Source organism: Lycium barbarum, chromosome 5 (assembly GCF_019175385.1).
Source record: "Lycium barbarum isolate Lr01 chromosome 5, ASM1917538v2, whole genome shotgun sequence".
Classification (NCBI taxonomy): domain Eukaryota; kingdom Viridiplantae; phylum Streptophyta; class Magnoliopsida; order Solanales; family Solanaceae; genus Lycium; species Lycium barbarum.
The window spans coordinates 838314-854712 of record NC_083341.1 but is presented as its reverse complement, the minus strand read 5'-3'; the positions used below and the strand labels follow the sequence as shown (position 1 = coordinate 854712).

At 34.4% G+C, this 16399-nt stretch overlaps 3 protein-coding genes and 1 pseudogene across 5 annotated transcripts; 2 read left to right on the top strand and 2 right to left on the bottom strand.

The window, feature by feature from the left end:
* Positions 1 to 224: 224 nt before the first annotated feature.
* Positions 225 to 7057, top strand: LOC132640026 (uncharacterized). Of its 2 annotated transcripts, XM_060356435.1 has the most exons (5): positions 275 to 370; positions 2871 to 2966; positions 3232 to 3417; positions 4220 to 4259; positions 6610 to 7057. In XM_060356435.1, exons 3-5 carry the CDS (start codon positions 3235 to 3237, stop codon positions 6693 to 6695), a joined length of 309 nt encoding a protein of 102 aa, XP_060212418.1. In that variant the 5' UTR covers positions 275 to 370; positions 2871 to 2966; positions 3232 to 3234; the 3' UTR covers positions 6696 to 7057. The 2 variants fall into 2 exon arrangements, with proteins under 2 accessions (XP_060212417.1, XP_060212418.1); XM_060356434.1 differs by lacking the exon at positions 2871 to 2966 and having other exon boundaries at positions 225 to 370.
* A 1456-nt stretch (positions 7058 to 8513) lies between these two features.
* On the top strand, positions 8514 to 10616 carry LOC132640025 (chlorophyll a-b binding protein 6A, chloroplastic-like). Its single transcript, XM_060356433.1, has 4 exons — positions 8514 to 8811; positions 9041 to 9143; positions 9832 to 10120; positions 10376 to 10616. The coding sequence occupies exons 1-4, from the start codon at positions 8618 to 8620 to the stop codon at positions 10528 to 10530; spliced, it is 741 nt and encodes a 246-aa protein (XP_060212416.1). The 5' UTR covers positions 8514 to 8617; the 3' UTR covers positions 10531 to 10616.
* Positions 10617 to 10804: 188 nt separating this feature from the next.
* LOC132640024 (uncharacterized) lies at positions 10805 to 15527 on the bottom strand. 2 transcript variants are annotated; one of them, XM_060356432.1, is made up of 6 exons: positions 15324 to 15527; positions 14125 to 14153; positions 13306 to 13383; positions 12963 to 13039; positions 12153 to 12434; positions 10805 to 11781 (listed from the first exon to the last, which is right to left on the bottom strand). In XM_060356432.1, exons 3-6 carry the CDS (start codon positions 13361 to 13363, stop codon positions 11155 to 11157), a joined length of 1044 nt encoding a protein of 347 aa, XP_060212415.1. In that variant the 5' UTR covers positions 13364 to 13383; positions 14125 to 14153; positions 15324 to 15527; the 3' UTR covers positions 10805 to 11154. The 2 variants fall into 2 exon arrangements, with proteins under 2 accessions (XP_060212415.1, XP_060212414.1); XM_060356431.1 differs by lacking the exon at positions 14125 to 14153 and having other exon boundaries at positions 15324 to 15485.
* On the bottom strand, positions 11749 to 11855 carry LOC132642944 (U2 spliceosomal RNA; annotated as a pseudogene).
* Positions 15528 to 16399: the final 872 nt, after the last annotated feature.

Sequence of the window (16399 nt, the reverse complement as noted above, 5' to 3'; positions counted from 1 at the left end):
TACGTGTAAACTGATCCTAACACCACCGACATTTAAAAAAAAAAAAAATTCCTAGGGACAAAAGTTTTTCATTTTGTCTAGTAAAAGTGCTTGAAATTTATGTTAAAGAAAAATAAAAAGAATTTAATATTAGGTGCAAAACAATAAGGACAAAGTTTAGCATAAAAATTTAAATACTGCAAGTTTCATTTAGTCATAAATATGAGGGTCAAATTGATATATTCTCAATCTTAAAGGGCTAAATTCCCATTTAAGGCCTTAACTTTGCCACTTAAAAACCTGACAATAGCTTCATCAAGAACACAACTGGCAAAGATCATCATTTTTTTGACTACAACAAGAATAATAATCACCGACAATAAACACCATGGTTTGTTCTTTAATTTCACTTTTAATTGTTTCAATTTTTTGTTATCCCCATTTTGCATTCTTGATTTTTTTTTTATATATATATATTATGATCTCTGTGTGTGTGTGTTTCAGTATAGATATATGCCATGATTTTATCTCCATTTTGCTGCTTTATATATCTAGTTGATTTGGGTATACTTTTTTTTTCTTTGTATAATTCCCTCTTTGATTGTTTCAATTTTTTATTCTTGGATTTTCTTTATCAATTTTGATCTGTGTGTGTGTGTGTGTATTTTTCTCAGTAAAGGTATATGCTATAATTTTATCTCCATTTTTCCGTTCATATATATATAGTTGATTTGGGTCTACTTATTTTCTCTTTATAATTCCTGGAAATGCTCACATGTTTTTTTTTTTTTTTTTTGGCTTAGGGAGTGTTTGGCCATGAAGTTTGTGAAATTTGAAAAAAGTAGTTTTGTTTTTAAAGTGAAAAATGGTATTTGGAAATTGGAGTTGTATTCATAATTGGTGTTGTTTTTTTAGTTTTTGTGAGTGATTTGGAGTGAAAAGGGTGAAAAGAAAACAACTTTTTGGTGTTTTTCAAATTCCGGAATTTTATGGCTGAACGTGATTTCCAGAATTCAACTCCGGAAAAAAGTGAAAATTTCATGGCCAAACGGCTGCTTAATTTCCTCCCATGAAATGTTTGTGTAATTGTGTCAATGGATTTGTTTTCTCTGTATAATTCTTGAAATGCTCACGTGGGGTTTGGGGAACTTAATTTTCTCCCGTGAATTATTTGTGACAATGGATTAGTGCGATAAAAAACTTAAGATTTTGGGTGTAAACCGAAAAAAAAAATCATAAGTAGCTGTTATTGGAGTTGAGGTTACCAAATTCGGAGGATTCAGTGTCAATTTTATCTCCATTTTGATAGCATATATCTAGTTGATTTGGGTCTACTTCTTTTCCCTTGTATAATTAATTTCTTTTAATTATGTGGATTGAAACTCTGTTTAGTTGAGTTTGACAAAGCACAACTACTGGAGGAGGGTTGTACTGGGATGATATCCAGAGGCGGATCCAGGATTTGAACTTTAGTAGTTTAGATACTGTTGAACCTACCAAACCATTTGAGTTACTGGGTTCGAAATTTAATATTAGCACATATATAGTAGGAGTAGATTTCTTAATCATTTACAAGGTTTGAGCCAAAACTACCGTGTTCAGCTGACCAGTAGCTGATATTGTACATCCACCCCTAGGATGGCAGACCCCAACTAGTTTGGGAGTGAGCCAATGAGGTAGTTGATTGATTGTAGTATTGTACTATGTGGATAAGTTGTTCATATGATTTTCGTTTGAACCTTGCAATTTAACATTGTATTGCCATGAGCTTTATAGATATCGAATTTTACTTATAAGAAGTCTTCTTCTAGATATATTGTGACTGACAAAAAGCTCCCCTCAATTGCACTGCGTTATTATGTATTTACAGATTCTTTCTCTCAAAATACTCATTAATTTGGATACAACAACAACATACCCAGTGAAATCTCACAAAGTGGGGACAAGGGAGGGGTAGAGTGTACGCAGACCTTACCTTACCTTAGGAGGTAGAGAGGCTGTTTCCGGTAGACCCTCGACATAAGGACAAGCAATTCAAAGCAGTACAAAAAGAAATAAAGGAAACGAATAGGCCATGGAAAAATACTATAAAAGCATGATAGAGCAGTAACAACCACAAAAGGAGTAGTGACAACCGCGAATTAATACGATGATCGACGTACAAGAAACAGCAAATAGTAGCAGAAATCTAAGGACAAGAAACTACAAGAGTAATAGTACGACTACTAGTATAAAGGATAAGCGGGCATTGATTTGGATACTGTTAGGTAAATTATTTGCTCCGATGCATTTAGTTTCCAAATTTTAGTGGTTACTCTGGTGGACTAAGATGGTCATTAGCATGCTTTTCTGTTAGCCAAAGAGGTTGTTTGATCAAGGAGTTTGTGTGAATTGTAACCTCTGTCTTGTCTGGTTTTCATAGAGGGACAGTTTCTTATGAGCTTTGCTCCTTGACATTGATATCTGTTTTTTTGGTTGACGGTGGACTTTAGCTGAGAAGTGTTAGTAGAATTTCAGCATAATAGATTATGAAGAGATGAATCTTTGAGCTTAGAGTTAAGCACAAATGGAAGCCGACCAGTTAGGTAGTGCTAGCCAAGGTCAACTGGATCTTTCATTCCTTAATTTTCTGGATTAAAGAAACATCAGAGAACTCCAATTCCTTCTGAATTTGAGAAAGGAAAAAACAAATAACTGCAGCATAAACAAAGAAGCAATCATTGTTGGAGTACTTGCAAGCCTTGGGTTGAGTGGTTAAGAGAGATGATTTAGTATTAGGATGCTTGACAACTTCTTGGCGTAATTTGATTTTTACGTGTCAGTATGTGCATGTTCTTACCAAGTACATGCACATTATGCATATATTCTAAATGGATCTGTACTCATTCAAGGTTAATACATACATGAAGAAGAAGGGGGAAAGAATGAATAACTGAGGCATTAAGCTAATATTGTTCAATCTTCACAAAACCGAACTCTATTTGAAGGTACGCTGTTAGGACAACTAATATGTTGACTGTTTATTTGTTTTATCAGAGTCAAAAACAATGAAAATATGCAAAACAACATGCATACAACCAATAAAAATGAACTACATGGATCTATATGATAGCATATAAACCTAAAAACTAATGGAAGCACAACTGGGTATTATAATATATTTATGTGTATTTGAATTCAATAGCACATAATGAGAAAATTATTTATATTTTGTCAACCGATTTGTTCTTTAATTTCTTTTTGTCTATGCAGGCAATGTATATCCGTGTGAAGCGTAATAAAACCACCTACTTCATTCAATGTGACCCAACCGAGACAATTCTACAAATAAAGGAGAAATTATTTAACCTCACTGATCAACCTGTTAATGATCAGCGATTAATCCTGATGCCAGCTGGAGACGTTCTGGAAGACTCAAAGTCCCTAGCTGATCAGAAAGTAAACTGTCCATCTTTATCATCATCATTTTTCAAAATATCGTATGAGAAATTGGTACAACTAGAAAATTATCCTGTCGTCTAGTATTTTGGGTAATCAGCAGATCTACTCCTATTGCCAGTGACCCGTCCAACTTTCCCTTTTGGGTTGTTCCAACACTGGTGTCGACATTCTTTAAAAGGAAATTTTTTTTTTAACTTTGAACACTCTTTTTAACATCATATTAACAACAAACGTAATATGGAAGCTCTTTTAAGGGATCAACCTGTTGGTGTGAAATGACTACGTACATTTTAGAATTTTTAGTTTCTTTTTGGTGCACCCAATGAAGTTCTAGTGTGTAAAAAAGATTGGGTTTTCTTTCTTTTCTGGATGATGGTAGTGTCTTGGTCAGCTTGCACATATCTCGACTTCGGTATTGGGTAGCTCTACCTACCAAGGTTTAGGCAGATGGGACGAAATCACTAGTGCTTTTTTGCCTCCGCTGGAAAAGATCGTTTTTTTGGTACCTTTTCTCAAAAGGTTGGGTGTTGTTCGTAGAGAATTATATTATGTTGCAGATTCTCTAACTTTTAGTATAGTGCTTATGTATGGTAGTTTTTTCCCCTCTATTCTAAAATTATTACCTTATAAAAAGAAGGGAGCTCTTTTAACTTTTAAGTCATATGAGTATACACTAAGAGCAAGAAAGAAGTCCATGAGGCTCTTGAAATATTTTTCTCAAGCAAATAATCCCATACTTCTTTATTTAATCTAAGTTTATGGCTTGATTTTTTGTTTAATGTTTTTGAACACTTTTCAGGTTGAAAATGACTGTGTAGTGGCGCTGACTCTGAGAAAAGGTTCTCTTCACTTTTGCATTTGTCTTTTCCCAGTTTTAGTGGAAATTTCTATATTTGATTAGCTGATAATTTTGTTTCGTTTTTTGTTCTTGACTGCCTTTCATCCCTTTAGGCCCCAAAGTAATTTTATGTTACTACAAAGTATCACCACTTGGCAAGAAATGCTCAAGATGAATGCACCTTTTCCTTCGTACAAGTAATCATTGGTTGTCTTTATCTTCTAGTCATTGACCCATTTCTTATTTAGATTAGAAAAGCCTTACTCAAGAATCACCTTAGAGAAATCTAGGGAAATTAGTCACAAAAGCTGATAGGTATAGATTTTGGAAGATATACCATAAGAGTGTGTGGAAATCCATGACAATCATGAAGAAAGCAAATGAGTACTTAGGTGTAATATCAAGAAATGATGATAATAAAGCAATTGCACTACCGAGAGAAAATTAAATCTAAAAACATCAGTTAATAGTTGAGCTCCACTTAGCTCGTATTTTGGATGCTACTGTTGATATATTCTTAGTTTGGGGCACAAACAGAAATATCAACTTCTGACTAGAGCTTGAAACAAGTTAAATGAAGACATAGGAGTTTAATACGTAGGGTGCAACTGCAATTTCACAAGGAAAGGAAAAGTTGTGAAATATTTTAATTCAACAAACACGAGTGGAGATTGACTAGAGACAACTGTGTGTAACCAGAGTGAAGATGGAAATACTGAGGAAGGGGAATCCCTGAATCAACATTATTGAGAAAATGGTTATAAACTGAATAAAAGAATAAGAGCATAGCTCATTTGGACTGAGCTGGAAAAGAAGTGTGACAAGTGGGTATGTTTACCCTTGTTACTTCGTGATGGCTGAGTGGAATAGTACACTTTACCGTGCTTTCTCATCTTACATAAGCTTTGGAGTTGTGATGAATATGTTTGTAGCATCAGTTCAAGGAGTTTAATCTTCCTTTTAGACTTCAAGGAGTTTATATGTTGAGTAAGAAACAAGTCCTTAGTTAGGCAGAAAGTCTATTGAAGAGCTTCCTTTCACATTAAGTTGATATGTTATGGCTTTTGGCGCATTAATTTAAAGTGAATTCTTTGTTCATCATTATCCAAAATTAAAAAAAGGAATTTTCAACATAGTAAAAAGAAAATAAGACCTGTGTAAGTGGAAGTGAGGGAGTACTAGCTATTTACATTTCATCACATTCTTTACTTGGATCTTGAGGTCTAAGTAAGGAAAATAGTGAGTCGAGCGAAAAATCAGAATAGCTGCATATCTTTTTCGTATTGATGGGAAATGATAGCGCATGTGCTTATTTGATTTGGATTAACTGGAATTTTGGGTGATTTTTTTTTACTATAATTGATCCAGGAATGTGGTTAGACTAAAAATGCATCACTAGGAAAATTGGCTTATTATTGGTACTATGACTACGTGGCAGAGACACTGAGAATTATTGTGTTGTGTCTTCCAAGAGGAGGGCATCTGATGCATAATCTTGGTTTCCTTCACTAAAGGGCTCCTCTTTCTTGCCCTTTGCCGCCTCTTTAACAATAAGTCCAACTTCTTGTTTGTTCTGTTTGTTCACTTTTTCTTGTTGTGTGTCACTTGGTGTAAAGAAGAAAAAAAAAAGATGTTGTCTCATTTAATCACTCCTACAACATTCCCATTCATCCATATTTCAGAATAGCTGCATTATGCATTTTGATGAAGTATTCATTGGCTAGAGAAGTATAAACCTCTATAGTTTACATTAGGACTTGATCTTATCTTGGGACCGGAACTGTCACGGCCCAAGCCCATGACACGTATTGTCCATTTTGACCCAACAGGTCGCACGGATTTGTCCCTTAGGCTACAGCATCATCGAGCCCAAGAACGTGCATACCATGTGAGCATGTGTTATGCTTTATAACGCTCTTCGCTTTCCTCCTCCCATTTCGATCTGGGATTCGCGCACCTTTTTTCAGAAACTTGTCAGCCCGCCCTCCGTCATGAGCGTCACATGCGCCATTTGAATTTCTATCTAGACTTGATCCTATCTTGTACTGGAATCGTTTGAACTTTTATCTAGTCAAATACTTGAATGCTATTGAATTTAGTGGGATGCAGGTACTCATGCAGTCTTGCATGTCCAAAATTACAAGACATTTTAAAAGGAAAACCTTGGTTGCTATGGTGATTGAGGTGAAAATCGTTTAGCTTTTTGGTTGTGATCTTCATGTTCTTCCAGAGCTTTTTAACTTTTGAAATTTGCATTTGATTTTATACTACTATGTTCTAACTTTTGGCTTTATGATATGCATTTTGATTGATCTTTGCTCGTTATAACCGTGCATATTTCCTGCTTTTAGATGACAATGAATTCGAGGATGTAAATATCGTGAAACCAAATGACTTTTACCAGCCCCGCGATTCAGAAGGTGGTGCAAATTGGTGATACACATTCTGGGAACATCAAATCCTCAAGAAAGATCTGTATACTTGTACTCTTTGGATCAAGGCAATTGATTGTCCTGCATCTGGTTTGGTCAAAATACTGAGATAGGGTCGAGTTCCATGCATGATAGTTTGTGATATCGTCGTGATTAGCACGATAGACACCGTCCAAGAAAACTACTACTTCTTCTTCTTTTTTTTTTTTTTTTTTTTTTTTTTTTTTTTTTTTTTTTTTGGCAATGACGAGCTAAGATAGAGATCGATAAATTTCTGCATCAAGAATTTTCTTTTTTCCTTTTTAGTGGGATTAAAGTTTTTATGGATGTATGAAAAATGCTGGCCAAGCGTGTGATTTGTCTTGTACCTTTATCTTCTTGGTTGCATGACCCCCAGGGCTGTTCAAAATTGAACTGTACCGATAGCTCGAAGGTCCTGAACCAAAAAAGTTGTTATTGGTTCACTGATTTCGGTTATCAGATTAACGGTTCGGTAGACGGTTTGGAATTTATATGACTAACGGGCTATCGGGGTATAGGTTTGCCCAACTGTACAGTGATATTTTTTTTTTGCTTTAGGACACAAGAGTGATTAAACTTTATATGCGTTTCGACGCCCTATGAGACTCTGGAAAATGGACAAATTCCTTTTCTTAGGAACACAATGTATAAAATTTACATTGGCACCATAGTCTATTATCTTTTAAGAATTTTGACCATGAAACATAGTAGTTATGTATAAATAACAAATTGTGCTGCTATTTATTTTACACAGATCTTAAGATAAAAATATTTGACTTCCATTGAGTTTATGAGTAAGTACGTTAATTAGCAGGTCTAAATGTGTCCAAAGATAGCCTTAAGTTCGTATTAACAGTTATTAATTCTGCATTAACCATTGTTTTTCCATTCGGAAATCCTTAACTTTAGACGTTCTAACACCAAGAAATGTGGTGCTACCAATGTGATCTCTTCATCGTTAAACTAAGTTTTCGGGTTTAAGCCTTGGCAATAAAAGAACTTCTAATAGGAAGTCCTTCCCCGTAATAAAAAGAATGAGTTCGAGAAGGTTCAAGTGGTCGAGCTTATTCTCCATTTTCATTGTTGATGCAATGTTAACTTTGTATGCCATTCCGTTGTAAATAGATAATCTTTGGATTGATTAAGCTAATTTTTTTTTAAAGTAGTTAGGTAAAGAGGGGTACTTCAGGATCCCGTAATAACAAAGAATGAATGTGTTAACTATTAGCAAGAGTAGAAACTACGGCAAGCTTTGACGCAAGAAACGATCTCTCTAGTGCATAAATGGTTGTGAGTCGCATATTCAGATTAGTTGAACCAGTGGATATTGAATATTGAAGTGATTTATTTTGATGCTCAATCACTGAATATTGAAGTGATTTAGTTTGATGCCCAATCACGAGAGACTAGAGTTCAAATCACAACATTGACAAAGAGTAATTTTTTGGGAAGAATTACCTCGTATTAATGTTGGTGAAAGATAGCAATGACCAAATAAAATAGTCGAGGTATACATAAGTTGACACGAACTCCGTCATTATTATTAGATATTCAATGTATTTATTATCTACCAATTTATCCACTCAGGCAATAATCTAACCCGTTGTGGGACCCTACATATGATATTTTCTCCAACTAAGACAACCTCAGCCACAAAAACACCATTACATATCCTTCACATATATCCACTTCCTCTTCCACGTGGCCCAATCATAAAACAGAAACCATTCTCTTTAGCCAATAACAATCTACATTCAGATTTGCCTATATCTCAAACTCCTTCCTTATACTCTCCACAATTATACCATCATTTTTCATTCTCATATCCATTTTCTAATTTTCTCTACTCATTCATCTCCAAATTCTTTTGAACATCTTTTAATTAAAAAAAAATAAGGAAGAAGAGATGGCTTCAAATACATTGATGAGCTGTGGAATAGCAGCTGTTTGCCCCTCTGTCCTCTCTTCTTCCAAGTCTAAATTTGCCGTGGCGGTGCCCGTGTCCACCGGAGCTACCAATGCCACGTCACGTCTCACCATGTCGGCCGAGTGGATGCCCGGCCAACCCCGTCCCTCCTACCTTGACGGCTCAGCCCCCGGGTAATTCATCACTAAAATAGTACAATACTTCTTTCGTTTCATTTTATGTGACGATATTTGACTGACACGAGGTATAAAACCTACTTTGACTTATATATTATTAGAAGTAAAATATTACTCTCTCTGGATTAAAAAAAAGTGTTCACGTAGCTATTTGCACACCCCTTTATAAAGTACTATAATATGTATTTCTTTATGCATGTTCTAATTTCTAAATATATAAATGCAGAGACTTTGGATTTGATCCACTTGGTCTAGGAGAAGTACCTTCAAATTTGGAGAGATACAAAGAGTCTGAACTTATTCACTGCAGATGGGCTATGCTTGCTGTTGTAAGCTTCTTATTCTCTAATACTCCTTTTTTAGCTGCTAATATAGGAAATGATTCAACTTATATAGATTGAAAGTATAAAATATTATGTTATTAGTGTATATTAACTTCTTGTTGCTAGTAACTTTCCATATTTTACGAGTTCCTAATTCCATTTTATGGAGAATTCCCGGTAATTATGCTTTTGGTGACCTTCGATGCATATAGAAGTTAAACTCTTTTTACAAGGAAAACAAGATGAAACCAATAAAAATCAAGCTGTAATATCTACACAGTTCATGTAGTACTACTATTTTTGAACAATTTTCTGCATTACCTTTAAGATTGTGGACATTTAAAAGCCAACTAGGCAGTCGCGAAGAACACTTCTCGTCGGAAAGTTATATTGTGTATATTGAATATTATATAGTGTGTATATCGGTCAAAACTGACCTTTTTATACAATTACGTTAAATCTTGAGCTCCTTTAGCGGTATTCCTGGTTTCACCACTGTAAGTCTGTAAACAAGTACATTATTCTAAGACATACATCACATGTTAGAAGAGATATACAAACAATGTTAGAAAAATATACACATATACACATTTTAGAAGAGATCTTTACATTACATTAATCAATTTCTCTAACATAAAATTATATATTGGTTTGAATTCTCTAACATAGCTTTTATTCATGAACAAATTTGCAGCCAGGAATCCTAGTTCCAGAGGCATTGGGCTTGGGCAATTGGGTCAAGGCCCAAGAATGGGCCGCAGTTCCTGGAGGACAAGCTACATATTTGGGCCAGCCTGTTCCATGGGGCACACTTCCTACTATTTTGGTTATTGAATTTTTGGCCATAGCCTTTGTAGAACACCAAAGGAGTATGGAAAAGGACCCAGAGAAGAAGAAGTACCCTGGTGGAGCTTTTGACCCACTGGGCTACTCGAAGGACCCTAAGAAATTTGAAGAACTCAAAGTCAAGGAAATCAAAAATGGTTAGAACATTAACTCACTCCTCTTATGCATTTCACATTTCTCTTTTTATGGATTTAACTTATATATACTGCCAACGTATTGATTTCTTACTTTAGTGTAGTTTAACCATTTTAATAAGCAAGTTTGTAATGATTTACAATGTTACCAAAACTTTACTTATACGGTCAAACCTCTTTTTACCTGTTCCAGCAAGTAACCTTCCTTATTCTCCGTGTATTTAATCTCACTTTTTATGGATGATTATTTGTTGTTAGGTCGCCTTGCGTTGTTGGCATTTGTGGGCTTTTGTGTACAACAATCAGCATACCCAGGAACAGGACCATTGGAGAACTTGGCAACTCACTTGGCTGATCCATGGCACAACAACATTGGGGACATTGTTATCCCTAGAGGCATTTTACCTAATTGAATTGTACTATCATATATATTAGCCAAACACCTTGTAAAACTCTTCCATGTACTAATAGATTTCTAATGAAATGGACTCTTTGTGTATTCTTAGTCTAGTAATTGTTGTTGTTTGGTAAAAGGGTTACAAAAAGTGCTATAGGTCAGAAATCATAGGTGTGAAGCTCTAATAGTTCTTTGAGTCTCCTTGTATGAAATCCTGGCTCAGCCACTGAGAGGAACATCAAGTTATTTAAAATACTTAAGAGATTTTTTTCATATTCAAACTAAAACCATAAGAATAAAATCATTTTCATTTATTTTGGCATAGGAAACACACTCAAAATGTCATTGTTACTTCATAATTATACAAATTGTCACCAAACAAGAATAATGCTCATCCTCAACACTTTTCTCTCAGTTGCTGAACATTGCCTATGGACTATCACAAGTCTATATTGCTCGGACTCTCCAAAAATGATATCGCGCCCGCATCGGATTCTCCAAAAATGCACTACTTTTGGAGGATCTGACACGCACCTGACGACATTTTTAAAGAGTCTAAGCAACATAGCTACAAATGCAAAGAATATATGCAGGCATCCTGCACAAAGTTAATCAATACAACATCAAAAATGTTAAAGCATCAGCTAACTACACTAGCTGGTGAAAGGAAACCGGCATGCAGAGGAACCTTGTTCGAAGCAACAATCTCACTGCAGTGTCCACCTCTAAGTGCTCCATCAACGACTTGATGATCGTGTCGGGGGGTAAAGTTTTTCATAAGAACCAAATCCCTAGCTGCAACTGCTTTGAGCCGATATCGTTCTGCCCTAGAGCCTATCACTTGTCCAAGAATAGACGCTGCAATGGTAAAAGCCATAGCCGATTTAGGCATCAACACGGACTTCCTCAGAATGGCTATGAACGGCACAGCAGCGTGTACAGCTGCAAACCATGATGGCGAAAACTTTTCAGTGTGTTCTCTCCATATGCCTAAAGGGATATTTGCTGCCATGCCCAAGACACCAATGACTAATACTTTTGCAGGCAGAGGTTGTGGTCGCAAGTTTTTCGCAAAGGTGGTCCGTGATAGAGCTGCTCGGGCAGCAATTATAGCAGGGGGACACTTGATTTTCACACCAGGAGGAGGCTTAAAGGCCTTCGCTACAAGAGGAAGGACAGTACGCACAGCACGGTATGACTTCGCTATAGGACAATTTCCATTTTGCAACCACTCATTGCTTTGTGCTTCATGTTCTGAATCTCCTCCCTGATAGATCCAAAAATATAAATGATAAGAACAGATACTACACTTGATCTTAGCCAAAAGGCCGACTAAGGTATGCAAAATGCTGGTTAGCAAGCACAATCAGATTGAATTTTGGTTATTCTGCCCAAAATTAAAAGCTTCTTAAGTCACCAACAATCATATTTCAAGAGTTATAATGAAATTCAGCAATTTTGACGTACTGCTAATCTTAGAAATTTACGCTAGATCAAGAAGTCAAATAGAGTGTTTCATTGGAACATGGACATTTGACAAAGTCATAATTCAAGAGTTATAACCTAATTCAGCCTATTTTGACATATTGATAAATCTGGGAGATGCAAAATAAAAAAGGGAAATTAATGGTCTTGAACCTGTCTTTTGGATGATTCAGAGTTCTTCTTTTGATTCTTCCACTTCTCAGAGAACGAATCAAAACCAAACGGCCCTCCAAATCCAAAAGCTGAGAGACTTATGGTAGCAGCCTTTGCCGCCAAAGGGTTGAACTGGCGAGGTGCATGTTCAGAATCTTGTTTCTCATTCGTAAGGGACAGTCTCCCAGAAAGCGGGACAGCACCATTCTGCCCATGGAAAAGCCTGAATGCCATGTCAAAGTTAGGACCATCCTCGAAGATAGGACCTTTTCCTGCACGTACCTGATTCAGGTGCAAGGAAATAATGAGAAAGACTTCAATTTTAGTGTGACCAGGATATCGTCACGGAACCAACTATTGGTGGTAGACTTATAGCCTATTTGGCCAAACTTCCAAACTCTGCGTATTTTTAAAAGTGCTTTTTGACAGAAGTGATTTTTGAAAAAATACTTTTGGAAAATAGCAATTTGTGTTTAGCTAATCAATTTGAAAAACATTTTTGCCAATATTAGAGCAACAATTTGTACTTGACCAATGTTTTCATCAAAAATTTGTACGTGACCAATGTTCTAAAAGTACTTCTGGGGAAAAACTATTTTTTCAGCTTCTGAAAAACAGCTTCTACTACTACTCAAAAGCAATTATGCCAAACACCTCAACAAAATAAGCACTTTTGGCTTCCTAGAAGCTTTAGGTAAACAGGCTATAAATGAGAGGCCTTAACAATATCGTTTCATCAATATGTAAATTACTTTACAAAGATTCAAAGAAAGATTTCTTCTGCAAATTAATGAAAAATTAACAACTTACAGGAATGGGGACACCACTGGAGCTTGAGAAAGAGAAATTTGTCGGCTCATTGATATTCGTCAAAAATGGGCACCTAGAGCCCGTTTGGATTGGCTTACAGCTTAAAGCTGTTTGCAGCTTATAAGCTGAAAAAAATAAGTTGGGGTAGTCCAACTTATTTTTTTTGGCTTATAAGCTGTTTTCAGCTTATAAGCTGCTTTAGATAAACTAAGTCAAATGGGTCCAATTATTTTTTTGAGCTTATTTTAAGCATAAAATGACTTTAAGCTGGCCAGCCAAACACTCAAAAAAGCTGAAAACAGCTTATAAGCTAACTTATAAGCCAATCCAAACGGGCTCCTAGTAATGTCTTGCTGGAAACCTGAAGAGTCATTGCTTGTATTCCCGGAGAAAAACTCCATTTTATTGGAAGAAAGATGACCTACACAAAAATCAAAAGAAATTGTGAGCAACAAAAGCTTCAAGAAACAATTACCAAAGCAAGAATTGAGGACAAATAATCACAAACCATGCTCTTTCGATAACATCAAGCATTAAGGAAGTCCAGAAAAGAATCCATAAAAGATACAGGACACAACTAAAACCATATACAAAACATAATCTAATATCCAAATTATAGAAGAGCACAGTTTAGGGATTTTTCTACAGCCAAACTGATAACAAAAAGTACAAGCTGAACTGGAAAGAAGGATGGTTAGGACATCTTGTAAGATAAACTCAGAAGATAAATATAGCGAGGGTTAATAACCCAAACGAAATAGCTAATAAGTAACTAGCACAAAAAGAGAAAAGCAAGCGATTTGCGGATTGAAATATAACACTCCATATACAATCCATACATCAGTGGAGATCAAAGTTCAGCTCAAACACAAAAACCATTTGCAATATAACAAAATAACAACTACAAAATCAAACCAAACAAGTTGGAGCTAGCTATATAAATCCTCTATATCCATTTGGACCCGTTTAATTCCATTATCAAAGATTTATCTTTTAAGCAAAACCCTTTAATAAAAAACAAAAAGAACAAAAACCCAACTGTCAAATTCGATCAACAACTAAAAAAAAAAAAAAAAAAAAAAAAAAATATTGAAACAACCCAAACAATTCAAATGTTGATACATATTGAAATAAACAACAGTGAATTAGAAAGCAAACATACCTCTAAGACAAAAATTATCAAAATAACACCTACAAAATCAATTCCAAACTAGTTGGAGTTAGCTACATAAATCCTCTATATCCATTTTGCTCAACTATCATATTAAAGATTTATTTTTTAAGCAAAACCCATCAATAAAAAAATAAAAAAATCAATACCTAGGTGTCAAATTCAACCAACAACTTAAATTTAAAAAAAAAAAAATTGTAATCACCCAAGCAATTCTATATCAGTCTTTTTTTTTTTTTCCAACATCAAAGATTAATCTTTTAAGCAAAACCCATTAATAAAAAAACAATAAGAACAAATACCCACTTGTCAAATTCAACCAACAACTTAAATTTAAAAAAAAAAAAAAAATTGTAATCACCCAAGCAATTCTATATCAGTCTTTTTTTTTCCAACATCAAAGATTTATTTTTTAAGCAAACCCCATCAATAAAAAAATAAAAAAATCAATACCTAGGTGTCAAATTCAACCAACAACTTAAATTTAAAAAAAAAAAAATTGTAATCACCCAAGCAATTCTATATCAGTCTTTTTTTTTTTCCAACATCAAAGATTAATCTTTTAAGCAAAACCCATTAATAAAAAAACAATAAGAACAAATACCCACTTGTCAAATTAACCAACAACTTAAATTTTTTTTTAAAAAAAAAAATTGTAATCACCCAAGCAATTCTATATCAGTCTTTTTTTGTCCAACATCAAAGATTTATTTTTTAAGCAAAACCCATCAATAAAAAAATAAAAAAATCAATACCTAGGTGTCAAATTCAACCAACAACTTAAATTTAAAAAAAAAAAAAAAAAATTGTAATCACCCAAGCAATTCTATATCAGTCTTTTTTTTTTCCAACATCAAAGATTAATCTTTTAAGCAAAACCCATTAATAAAAAAAACAATAAGAACAAATACCCACTTGTCAAATTAACCAACAAATTAAATCAAACAAAAACAACTGAAACTACCCAAACAATTCAAATGTTGATACATTTGGACCCCTTCTTTTCTTTTTTTTTTCCAACATCAAAGATTAATCTTTTAAGAAAAACCCATTAATAAAAAACAAAAAAAGCAAATACCCACTTGTCAAAATCTATCAACAACTCAAATCAAAATATTGAAACTACCAAACTATTCAAATGTTGATACTATATTGAAATAACAGCAGTAAATTCTGAAAAAAGAACATACCTTAAGAGAAAAATAGTATTATGAAAACTAAAAGAAATTAATTTTGTTAATAAAGAGAGAAATGAGATGAAGAAAAGAATCAAATGAAGACGGAGTAGTTTATGCGTAGGTGAAGAGAGAAAGAGCAAAACGACGGCGTGTTGACTACACACGCCAAATAAGAATATGTCTCTACGCGGGCTTTTTTTGACTTGGAGAATATAACTAACTCACCTTACTCCTACTTTTGTTGAAAATGAGTCCAAATAATACTTCCTCTCTCAAAAATATTGTTTTCTTTTCTTTTTTAGTCTGTCTCAAAAAGATTGTTTCATTTTTATATTTAAAAATAATTTAACTTTATGAGGTGATTTACAGCTACACAAATATCTAAGGCTTGTTTTGGACCACATGTTTCAAAAATCTTCTTTTATTTCTTATACTTTGTGTCTAGTAAAAAAAGGACAATCTTTTTAGGACGGAGGGAGTAATAGTAATACTTGAGAGGTGAGTAGACAAGAATTAACACATCTGCAGGTTATTAGAGATATAACCCCAAATAATAAATTAGAATAGAAGATTAATAGGTAGTCGAGCGTGAAAACCCATTCATACTTGAGTTTGTGAGAATTTGTCTTGCTTTGTTTCAAATATGAGGGTTCACAGTTGCTTGCTCCTACTTTTGTTGAAAATGGGGTCCAAATAATAATAATAATAATAGTAATAATAATACTGGAGGTGGAGGTGATTAGACAAAACTTAACCAGTATTGGGATTTTAAGGTGTAAATAGGAAATGAGAAAAGGTAGCTTTTGAACTGCATTCAAAAAGCACTTTTTGGATTGCACATTTTCATCTCACCCTTTCATTGTCTATAAATTCAAAGGCTTTACCTCAGATTTCAAACACCAAAAAAAAAAAAAAAAAACTAAATTCTTTTCCTTTGAAATTGTTCTCTGCATTAGTTTTCAAAACAAAATTATAGTAGAGTCAATGTGATTTATTGTTGAATTTGCGTTCAACGAAGTTGATAGGATTTGAGGTACTGCTACGCCATCAATAGATATTGCTTTATCCTGGGAGGAAGTAATCCATAA